The sequence below is a fragment of the Akebia trifoliata genome, chromosome 2 (assembly GCF_017979445.1).
Source record: "Akebia trifoliata isolate Shusen 1 chromosome 2, ASM1797944v1, whole genome shotgun sequence".
Lineage (NCBI taxonomy): Eukaryota > Viridiplantae > Streptophyta > Magnoliopsida > Ranunculales > Lardizabalaceae > Akebia > Akebia trifoliata.
In genome coordinates, this window is record NC_141376.1 from 6,373,119 (window position 1) to 6,383,731 (window position 10,613).

The 10,613-nt window shown below is 36.3% G+C and overlaps 1 protein-coding gene across 1 annotated transcript; it reads left to right on the top strand.

The window, feature by feature from the left end:
* The first annotated feature begins 478 nt into the window (after window positions 1–478).
* On the top strand, window positions 479–9,666 carry LOC147409145 (CDPK-related protein kinase-like). Its single transcript, XM_086425867.1, has 11 exons — window positions 479–1,203; window positions 3,378–3,508; window positions 4,389–4,430; window positions 4,574–4,682; window positions 6,038–6,116; window positions 6,229–6,525; window positions 6,618–6,730; window positions 6,920–7,027; window positions 7,109–7,171; window positions 7,283–7,450; window positions 9,094–9,666. Exons 1-11 carry the CDS (start codon window positions 643–645, stop codon window positions 9,232–9,234), a joined length of 1,812 nt encoding a protein of 603 aa, XP_086281993.1. The 5' UTR covers window positions 479–642; the 3' UTR covers window positions 9,235–9,666.
* Window positions 9,667–10,613: the final 947 nt, after the last annotated feature.

The window sequence follows — 10,613 nt, forward strand, 5'->3', positions numbered from 1 at the left end:
ATCAAACTTTTGCCTAAAACCCTAGCCACTGTGCCCAACATTTGTTAGTTATCTGAAAGATATTTAAATTAAAGATAAATCCTAATTATTGAATTTCATGTTTACACTATTAATATCATGTTTTTTTTTTTTTTTTTCACCGAAACCTAACCCTTTCTTCTAATTGAAATTATTAAAGATTGATGAGTAATTGATCAATTTGTAGGGTAGAAAAAGTTGATGTAGCTGTCAAAATCTAAGATTGAAGATGAAGAGTTTCTATAAATAAATAATAATAAATCTAGATTTTCTTTTTTCTAGAACTAAAAAACGAGGGTATTTCGATCATTTTATTATTTTTATGACCGAAGCTCATTGTCAAGGGGCACATGTCATAAGTTCGAAAACACTAGGGGTATTGAAAATATTCACTTAAACGGGAGGGGGTATATCTAAATTACCCAAATCTCCTTCCATTCCTACAATTCCAACTTTATCTCCAACTTTAACCGGGTATGAAGAAGCCGAAGACAGAAAAGACGAGTGAGTCGACAAACCAGAGAAAAAAAAACTCCCAGATGTTCGATCAAACCACACGATGAGTTCCAAAGAAGATAAATGTTGTAAGAATTAGGGTTTCTCAATTGTGTTCGTTGGGACGAAATGGGGGTCTGCAACTCGAAACCCTCGCCCAAGACCAATCTTTCCACTCCCACAGACCAACGGAACCAAAACCCTAAGCCTTCTGCATCTCCCATTAATGTCGGAAGCGAAAATCACTCTCAGAATCAGCAGCAACAACAACAGCAACAAAAAGATGACGTGGAGGTTGGAAAACGGTCTCCATTCTTCCCTTTTTACAGTCCAAGTCCAGCTCACTATTTATTTTCCAAGAAATCTCCTGCTCCGAGCTCTAACTCTACGCCACGAAGGTTCTTTAAACGACCGTTCCCACCTCCTTCTCCAGCTAAGCACATTCGGGCGCTTTTGGCGAGGCGGCATGGATCGGTGAAGCCAAATGAGGCGGCGATTCCTGAGGGGAATGAAGCTGAAGCTGTTTCAGGGCTTGATAAGAGTTTTGGGTTTTCTAAGAACTTTGTGAACAAGTATGAGATTGGGGATGAAGTGGGGCGAGGGCATTTTGGGTATACTTGTGCTGCAACGCTCAAGAAAGGGGACCTCAAGGGACAACAGGTTGCTGTTAAGGTCATCCCCAAGGCCAAGGTTTGATCTTTCTCTATGTATTTTTTATTTATTTTATGAATTAATGATTTCTTGGTTAAGATTGGTCTGAAAATTCGATCTTGGTCTGTTGGAACTGATTCATGGGTTAATTTGAATGTCATGGGGTTAATATGTTGTGAATTATTGGCGCCCATTGTTTGAATTTAATTTTGTAAAATGGATTTGGTTTTTCTCTACAGAATGCATGTTCCGGTGATGAAAATGTATGAATATTATTGTGCCCGTATTTTTATACCATGCAATGAGTTGCTTGTGATTGTTGCCTATAACTCTGTGTTGTAAAATTGATTGTTGCATGAGGGTTCTGATGTAATGGGAAAAGAAAGTTCTCAATATCTTCAAGTGGATTGGCTTAATTTGGAGGGAATAGTGTTTTATTGATTATCAAATACAATTGTAGTTGGAGGTGGTCATAATTAGCCTTTATGATACGGGAGGTCCAATTTTACTGAGTTGACTTCCATATGGGGAGGAATTGAGGGAACTGAGACAGCATATATGATGATCTTTGATATGTGAGTTATAAGTCAAGTCACTTTTTAAAATAAATAAATAAAGTTCCTTCTAATTCTTCTAATTGATAAAAAAGAAAAGAAAATGGATAACTTAAGCGTCAAAACAGACACTTTTTTGTGATACAGCATAGAGGTTGTTCGGTAAAACTCTTTGTGCACAACAGAGTTAGTTTCATTTTGACTGTCTTCATCAGGATCACACTAGTTCGTTTCCCTTCTGAAACGAGTGGTCTTGGAAATTTATATTTACCTTTTGGCTATATCAGGAGGAAAATAATGGAAATGGTGGCATCATCGTCTGCACCTCATCCCAATTACTGCGTTGGCAACATGAATCCTATATCGTCACAAGGTTCATTATTGGAGAAGGTTGATGTTAGTTAGATCATTGTTTTACTGGATAAGGTTTTCTTGGAGCTTCCTGCTTGAATAGGCAGAGAGTTGCATTGGAGTTTCTACATAGGGGTAACTAAAATCATGCTTACCAAAGGGAGGCTAGGTTTGATGGGTATACTTTAATGTGGATGGTGATACAATATTTCCCTTTTATGCACTTGTTTGGGAGCATGAACACATCAGAGAGTAGCAATGGGCAATAGAAAACAGGCTCAAGTTATTTCTTGTGCGCAATGTGGTAGTATAAACTAAGAACCTATCATGTGCCTTATGGGGAAGTCCATTCTTCTCATGGCTGGTTATTGTCTAGCATCTTCTCTTTCTCTTTCCTCTAAGTTGTACATTTCTTGTTGATATAACTCTTTGCAAGAAGTCATTATTGGCATTCTAGGTCTTCCGTTCTTTTGATGTAAAGCCTTTGAGAAAGTCCAGGAGAAGGGGGGGTTGAAGATTTTTTGTTTAGAATGTGCGTGAACAAGGACTTATCTTTTTTTATTCTTATTTAATTCCTTTTTACCTAGAAATGCCTTTAAAAAGTAAAAAAGGAAAACGAAAGGCCATATTTTGGTGGATAGAATGACAAAGTTAGAGGCTTAATTTTAGTGGCATGAAGCACAAGTTGGCGCGGGAGCTGGAGTGATACCTGGGGTAGAAAGTTACTTCAAATTTAGGTTGGATATTCTAGTTTGACAAATTATTTTACATTTTCAATCCATTTCTATTGTTAGATTTCTTTTTGATCTGAGTTTTGACTGTTATATTATTTCTCATTTTGGACTTGTTAAAAGGTCCCTAGAGTAGGGAACTAATGGCACTTGATATTAGTATTGATAATATCGCAGGTATTGGAATTGGTATCCCATCATACATTTTGAGGACTTGCTTTATCTAGATATTGGAAAGGTTTTCCTTTGGGGTTAACATCATAAAAAATGCTTGAAACTTTTAATATCACAAAGTTTCTATCGAAATAATTGTTATAACTGTTTTTTACACGGTTTTGTTGATTAAAAAAACGATTGTTCGGAGTTAAGAAACTAACTAATAATAATTATGAAATGAGAACATTGTGATGTGGAAGTACATATGTAGTAGATGTTATTTCTGCTGAGATGGATATATTGGGCATGTCGATTTTTTCGGGCATCCTAGGTACATGACATTTCTTTTTTTCTTACTTTATTGTGGAATATATTTGAAGGTTCCCTATCTAATAACATAAATATATTCCTGTGTTGGCAGATGACCACGGCTATTGCCATTGAGGATGTGCGAAGGGAGGTGAAAATATTGAGAGCTTTGACAGGACATGATAATCTAGTGCAATTTTATGATGCATACGAAGACACCATCAATGTCTACATAGTAATGGAGTAAGCTTGAAATAAGATCCTGCTATTTGAAATTAGTCCTCGTAAGCATGAATGGCATGTGCTGTTGCTACTTCTTCTTTTGGGTGATAATAGCCACGTAATGTCAGATCCCTTATTCATATCAATGTTCAGGTTAAAGTGACATTAACATGTTCTCACTCACTAGTGATGGGGATGATTGGAAGAAGACGTGTGTAATTGGTTGTTATATGAAATTTGTTTTATGGCTAGCATCCACCATTATGATGGAATTTAATTCCATGGTCCACAATTGTGTTAGTAGCTGATGTAGATGTACATATAAAACACTATCTTGAGTTTCAAGCGTTCAATCCAGTAAAGTAGATAAGAAATGCAGATATTTTATACAATTGAATTAACATGTTGAAGTGACATTAACATGTTCTCACTCACTAGTGATGGGGATGATTTGAAGGAGACATGAGTAACGAGTTGTTATATGACTTTTTTATGGCTAGCATCCACCAGTTTGGTGGAATTTAATTCCATGGTCCACAATTGTGTTAGTAGCTGATGTAGATGTACATATAACATACTATCTTGAGTTTTAGGCGTTCAATCCAGTACTCAAGTAGATAAGAAATGCAGATATTTTATATGATCGAATTAACAAAGAATGGATCATTTACATCTTTTGTGGATTGGTCAATTGAACACAGACCTAGAAAGGGGAGATAATAAAGAGGAAAGTAAGAAATTCCGTTTAGTGTATAATGTTACCTAAATAAACCTCTTTGTTCTATGTATTGGCATCCCAATAGGTGAATATATGGACATTCTTCAAAGGGTGTTATATTACTTCTCCTTTTACCTTGTATCAGGCATACAGAGTTTGATGGATTCATTATGCATATTTCAGGTTATGCAAAGGAGGTGAGCTTTTAGATAAAATACTTTCAAGGTATTTTTTCTTCGTCTTAATAATGATGTTCAAGTTCAACTTTGTTTCGTGAGGCTTTCAAATGTTAATTTGGAGAATGGATACCACTTTAGTTCGGAGTAGTCTATAATTTATAATTAGATAGTCTTACTTTCCTTGAACAGGGGTGGGAAGTACACGGAAGATGATGCAAAGGCTGTCATGGTGCAAATATTGAATGTTGTTGCATTTTGCCACCTACAGGGTGTGGTTCATCGGGATCTTAAGCCAGAGGTAGAGCACATTCCCATGATTACTTTTCTCATACCTATAACTAAAGGGCTGTGATATTACTACACCATTATAATATGAATTCACACCATAAGTGATTTTATTATAAAATCACTATATCTAAAATGGGGTTTTGTCAGTATAGCATCTATTCACTTATGGTGTTGATTTCACATTATAATAGTGTGGTAATATTACTGCCCTAATTAAATTGATTTATGATTTTAACCCTAGGCAATGATTCGGCGTATGGAAAATTTTGAGTTCCCATTTATAAGTAGGGTAAAAAATTACTTATAAAAAAAAAAAAGTAGGGTAAAAAATTTGCTTAAGGCTGAAACTTTGGTATACATGACTACATATACACAACCTAAATCTTATTGCAGGCCAAATTATCCAACCCTTTTTAAGCCCTTTTATGCATCTAGCCACTTGTTCGAGTTTCAGGTCCAACCCTCCTTTTGTCCCTTGAAAAATCAATTTTGTTCATTACCTTATATTATTATTGAGTTTAGTTTTCTAATCAACTGGAAAAGATAGACATTTTGCACTTTACTTTTGTCTTATGAATTTTTAAATGGCCTTTAAGAAGGGAAATAGAGAGAGGGAAACTTGCCAGTTTCTTATATAATGAATTTTGTTGATATTATCACTCGTCTAATGAGAAAAGAATGGCTTGTTCGGGTTCTTCTTGTGAAGATTGATATGTTTTGTTTTGCCAAGCTTGATAAATAAGTATATGCTTTTGGGTATTTTGTCCCCAGAAATTTGGGATAAGGCTTTCATGGTGGTCATGATGATAATGTTTTGGCTTTTTCTTTTTTCTTATTATATGTGTGTATTTTTAGTCATTTCTCCGAAAGTACAGTAATACACATTTTGTACTTTTTTTCCAAGCATCCTAAAGAAGGCAACAGTTTTAAAGAAACCAAGTTTGATGCAAGGGTTTCACATCAAACAAAACGTGGAGCCCGCATAACTGCATAAGATGACATGTCTCGGCTGAAGATCCTGTCCTAATCTTGTACAACATGCAAAGATCCAAGGAAAGTGAATCCTGCATAAAAGGCATTGTCTCTTGGGAATGACTTGCCACATTCCAAGGGCTTTGGCTTAGGAAGTGAGGCAATTGAAGATCAACTATGGTGTTAGATAAGCTTAGATGATGATGATATAGACTCAAATGAGGGGATCAATTCCCTTGTTTATTTGCTTCTATTTTTGGAAAATAAGACTTTCCATCTTAGAAGTTATTGCATATTTTGGGGTGCAGCGGATTGCTCGATAAATATTATTATTATTGTTTTGTTTGTTTATTTCTTGTATTGTTACTTAAAGTAGCTATTTGAATGGGTCAGAATTTCCTGTTTTCTTCAAAGGATGAGAACTCCCAGTTGAAGGCTATAGATTTCGGCTTATCGGATTTTGTGAAACCAGGTCATTCCTGATTCCTGAGTGATAAGTATCCACTTCAAGTGCTAGTTGGTTTTAGACTAGTTTCAGTTCTGAGAGTCATAAATGGGTTTCTAATGCCTCTGGTGCTTTGCAGATGAAAGGCTCAATGACATTGTTGGAAGTGCATACTATGTTGCACCTGAAGTTTTACATAGATCTTATAGCACAGAAGCTGATGTATGGAGTATTGGCGTAATAGCATATATTCTTCTATGTGGGAGCCGTCCGTTTTGGGCTCGAACTGAATCTGGGATCTTCCGGGCAGTTTTAAAAGCCGAGCCAAGTTTTGATGAATCACCTTGGCCTGAACTATCTTCTGAGGCGAAGGATTTTGTCAAGCGTCTATTGAATAAAGATCCACGCAAAAGAATGACTGCTGCTCAAGCTCTTAGTGAGTGCTCTCATCCTCAGTAGAGAAATGTTGGTTTTCTGGTGTTATATTTCTGAAATTGTGCAAAACCCCCCCCCCCCTCTTTTTTGCAGGTCATCCTTGGATTAGAAGTTATAATGATGTAAAAGTACCACTCGACATTCTAATATTCAAACTCATGAAGGCATACATGCGCTCATCATCTCTGCGTAAGGCTGCTTTAAGGGTGTGTATCTGGTGATATTCATGAAGAAAATATATATCTACATTTCTATTGTGTGTAAGAGAGTATGCTGTATGACATTCCCGTTGACACCTTTCTGCAACTTCCTACCTATTTATTGGATTGTCATGAAGGATAAACTGATTGATTACATTCTCATTAAATTTTGTTTCATTTGCATTTGGGTGGCAGGCTCTGTCAAAAACGTTGACTGTGGAAGAACTCTTTTACTTGAAGGAACAGTATGCACTATTGGAGCCAAACAAAAATGATTGCATAACCTTAGATAATATCAGGATGGTTAGCTTTTTCAAGTAGTTTGTTTAAATTTCTTTACCGGATTATTATGAAGGATGTTTTCAACCATTTATTTCTGGACAGGCTTTGATGAAAAATGCAACAGATGCAATGAAGGAGTCCCGTGTTCATGATTTTCTTGCTTCGGTAGATACTTGACTGCTAACCGAATCTGTACTTTACTATGTTTTGTGTGGTCAATCTTGTTTGGTTTCTAACTGGAAAATGGTTTCACTATCTGCCTCCTTTCTATGACAGCTAAATGCTCTTCAGTACAGAAGGATGGATTTTGAAGAATTCTGCGCTGCCGCATTAAGTGTCCATCAGCTTGAAGCACTTGATCGGTGGGAACAACATGCTCGTTGTGCCTATGAACTTTTTGAAAAAGATGGGAATAGAGCTATTATGATTGAAGAACTTGCTTCTGTAAGTTGGATTTTTTTCCCCCTTTATGATTAAGCATACTTGATATAAAAAAAAAAAAGCATACTTGATCCAACATTGACTGCCCGATAGTCTTAAAATCCGTGACTCCATATTCCCCTTTGGTCGTTTACATATCTTTTTGATTGGCATTGTAGAAGAACTACTGAATTATATAGAGATCATCATGATTTGGATTCTATTTGTTGGAAAAAGACAAAATCTGGGGTCTAGTCTGGGGTTGGAACTCTAGTTCTACTATTGTTGGTACCAACACATTTCGGGGGGTCCACTATTTAGCATTTTTATTTTGGGACTCATGACATAACAAGAGTTATAGTGCTTCATTGGATTTGGATTGAACTAAAAGAGGATCACAACTCCTCCGTTTAGATTTAAAGGTACAATATGTGCAATGCTCACAAGAATCTTGAATATTCATTGGTTCTTATAGGAGATTGACAATTGTAAAAAACGTCAAGTCTTTCATCATTGCTATTCTTTAAAGGGGGGCATGCTTAGTTGTTTCAATTATGCATTCCATGGCCAATTGTCCAAACCTTTTATCTGGCTCACCTTGTAACAACCCCATCTTGATGGCTTGCTGGTCAACCTAAGAAAATACAAAGATAGCAATGCACACCAAATGAGGTGAAACTCTCACAAGTAAGCAAAATCACGAGGCAGAGAGAGCAACGCAAGGAACACAATGACACTGCATGGGCTACACTTAGGAGAAAGTTTTTCAGGCTTCGGGTTCTCTCCACTTAGGCAATCTGCTTCTTCTCAATGAGCACTTTTCCATATAGCACCCTAGGAGTTATGATTTCTTACAATGACTTCAGATGCTTTTTGCAGATATGTCACATGGTGTAGGTTAAGAAAAGCATTGCTGGACAAAATGAATGTCAACAAAAACCTATTTCTTAGGGTTACAAAAGAGTGTGTGTATCATTATCATCATATCCATTCTTAATACCTCCATCTACATCATCTCCAGCCTCACCTTTTTCGGACCCTTTGACTTGCATCCAAGCACTCTTCCCCTATGCCTATTTTGGCTTGTTGTACTTGCCTACTATGATCTCAGTTGACTTTATTAAAAAAAGCAAAAATCTCCTATAGAGTCTATTCCTAATTTTCTCACATGTATTCAGTCCCAATTGTTATTCTTAGCTTTGCTACCCATTCATCTTAACATCCTCATCTCTACTAAGTTGTTTCATGATGCCCATCATTACGCTATACATAGAGCATGGCTGATCTTAATGTCATCTTACAAGATTCCTTTATTTTGATCCTAATGATCTGGAGGGCATAGCATATAAGAACCCACCATGGAGTCCATATTATTTCGTGGGACCAAAATTATTTTGTTCTTTTCTTCCTTCTTCTGTAGTGGCTCTAGTGGCTCTATTACCGCTTTTTATTAATTCAGCATAAATGTCTTAGTTTCCTTTTTAACCAAGTTGTGCAAACCTCCAGTGACTTATGATTTTTATTCAAAATGGGTATATCTTTAAACAATCGTTTCTTCTTTCTACTCTAGTTATATCTTTTCAGCTGGCCAAATAGGAAACTTGAATTTGATTTTCAAAACACAACTAACGTAGACAGTTTTCTTTTTTGTAATAATTTTCTTTCAGGAACTTGGACTTGGACCTTCTGTCCCTGTTCATGCTGTTCTTCATGACTGGATAAGACACACAGATGGGAAGTTGAGCTTTCTTGGATTTGTCAAATTGTTGCATGGTGTGTCTAGCCGGACCCTAGCAAAGGCTCAATAAGTTAGTGGGAACTCCTATAAGTACCAGTTGTTCTATACTGTTTGTCCAAGACAACACGGATTATTGCTGATTAGACTCCCTTGTGTCCCTGTCAATGCTGTTCTACATGACTGGCTCTTTGTTAGGCACGGGCCAACCACATCCCACTGGGCTCAAAATTCAGGTGTGGCAGAAGCTTATGGTCACAAGTTTGGCCAAGTATCATGGAAGTGGAGCCATCCAGTATCACAGATGAGGTCCTTTTTAATGTGTTAGAGCCACAAAATTGTTGTCCACTTGGTGTTATTCTTGTCAAATTTTAGTTCAGTGTGTATGGATGATTGAGGTGAGAATCTACTGTACTTGTTATACTTCCAACACGATTGCAGTCCCTTGTTTTTTATTGTCCACTGCAATGCCTTGAAAGTGGAATTAAGAATTCCATTTCCCCAAGCTTGTTTCATTTTTATTTTATTTTTTATCCTTTCATCCTAAATGCTGAAGTCATAATGGTTATTTTATGCCAATGATCAACATTTGGTTCCATGGGTTAAGTTTACTTAGGTAAAAGAGAACTTGGACCTAGAATATCTTTGTAAGACAGAGAAAGAATATGTTTAATATCAATTAATTAGAAGTCATCAACCATGAGAGTGGGTAAAAACTCCCCTTAACCCAAAGGGCATAATTATTGAACGGCTTCTTAGACCAAAAATTAGACTGGTTAGGTGATCTTAACCATCTGTTAATTATATTTATTTTTAATATGCCTTGTATAGATTTTTTATGGTCCAAATTCTAAGGCTTAGGTCTTTTTCATATGGTTTTGATGATGATGATGATGTAGCTAGCATTAGGTGGTTGGCCCTTTGCAAGGATGGATAGATCGTTTCTTACTACGTCATCCAATATTTGAAGAAAATGGTAAAATTGCCCCTATCATTAATAGGCTGGATTCCAAGTGATGGTAGGTGATCTGCAACTAGTCAGTCCTCAGACTAAACAGTAGCACATCTGATGCCTGTTGCACTCCATCACTTAAAAAAGAACTCTTGCACTCCAAACAAATGTTGTACTATTCTTTTCTTCTTTCTGAAAATGAGAGGAACCATGGCACAAGATTCAACATCCAAGTAGGGTAAATATCTATTGAAGCTCCCACTAATGATAGATTTGATGTAAAATTTGCAAGAGCACCCTCTTTGATGTAAAATTCTCTCTTGAGGTGCAATTAGTAAGGATATATGAAAATTTTAAAAAATAAGCTCTCTTCTTTTTTTTTCCCGTTTGTTCGAGTGCAATTGATACTAAGTTATCTACAACTAGTCAGTACCTTATAAATTTTACATTTTATATTTTACCTAACCTTGATGTTTTGCAAACTTCCAGCAACAAAACTT

Coding starts and splice junctions, on each gene's coding strand:
- LOC147409145 (XM_086425867.1), top strand. CDS start 643: ATGGGGGTCTGCAACTCGAAACCCTCGCCCAAGACCAATCTTTCCACT. Junction 6,731..6,919: donor TGCGTAAGGCTGCTTTAAGG/GTGTGTATCTGG, acceptor TTTGGGTGGCAG/GCTCTGTCAAAAACGTTGAC. Junction 7,451..9,093: donor TGATTGAAGAACTTGCTTCT/GTAAGTTGGATT, acceptor ATTTTCTTTCAG/GAACTTGGACTTGGACCTTC.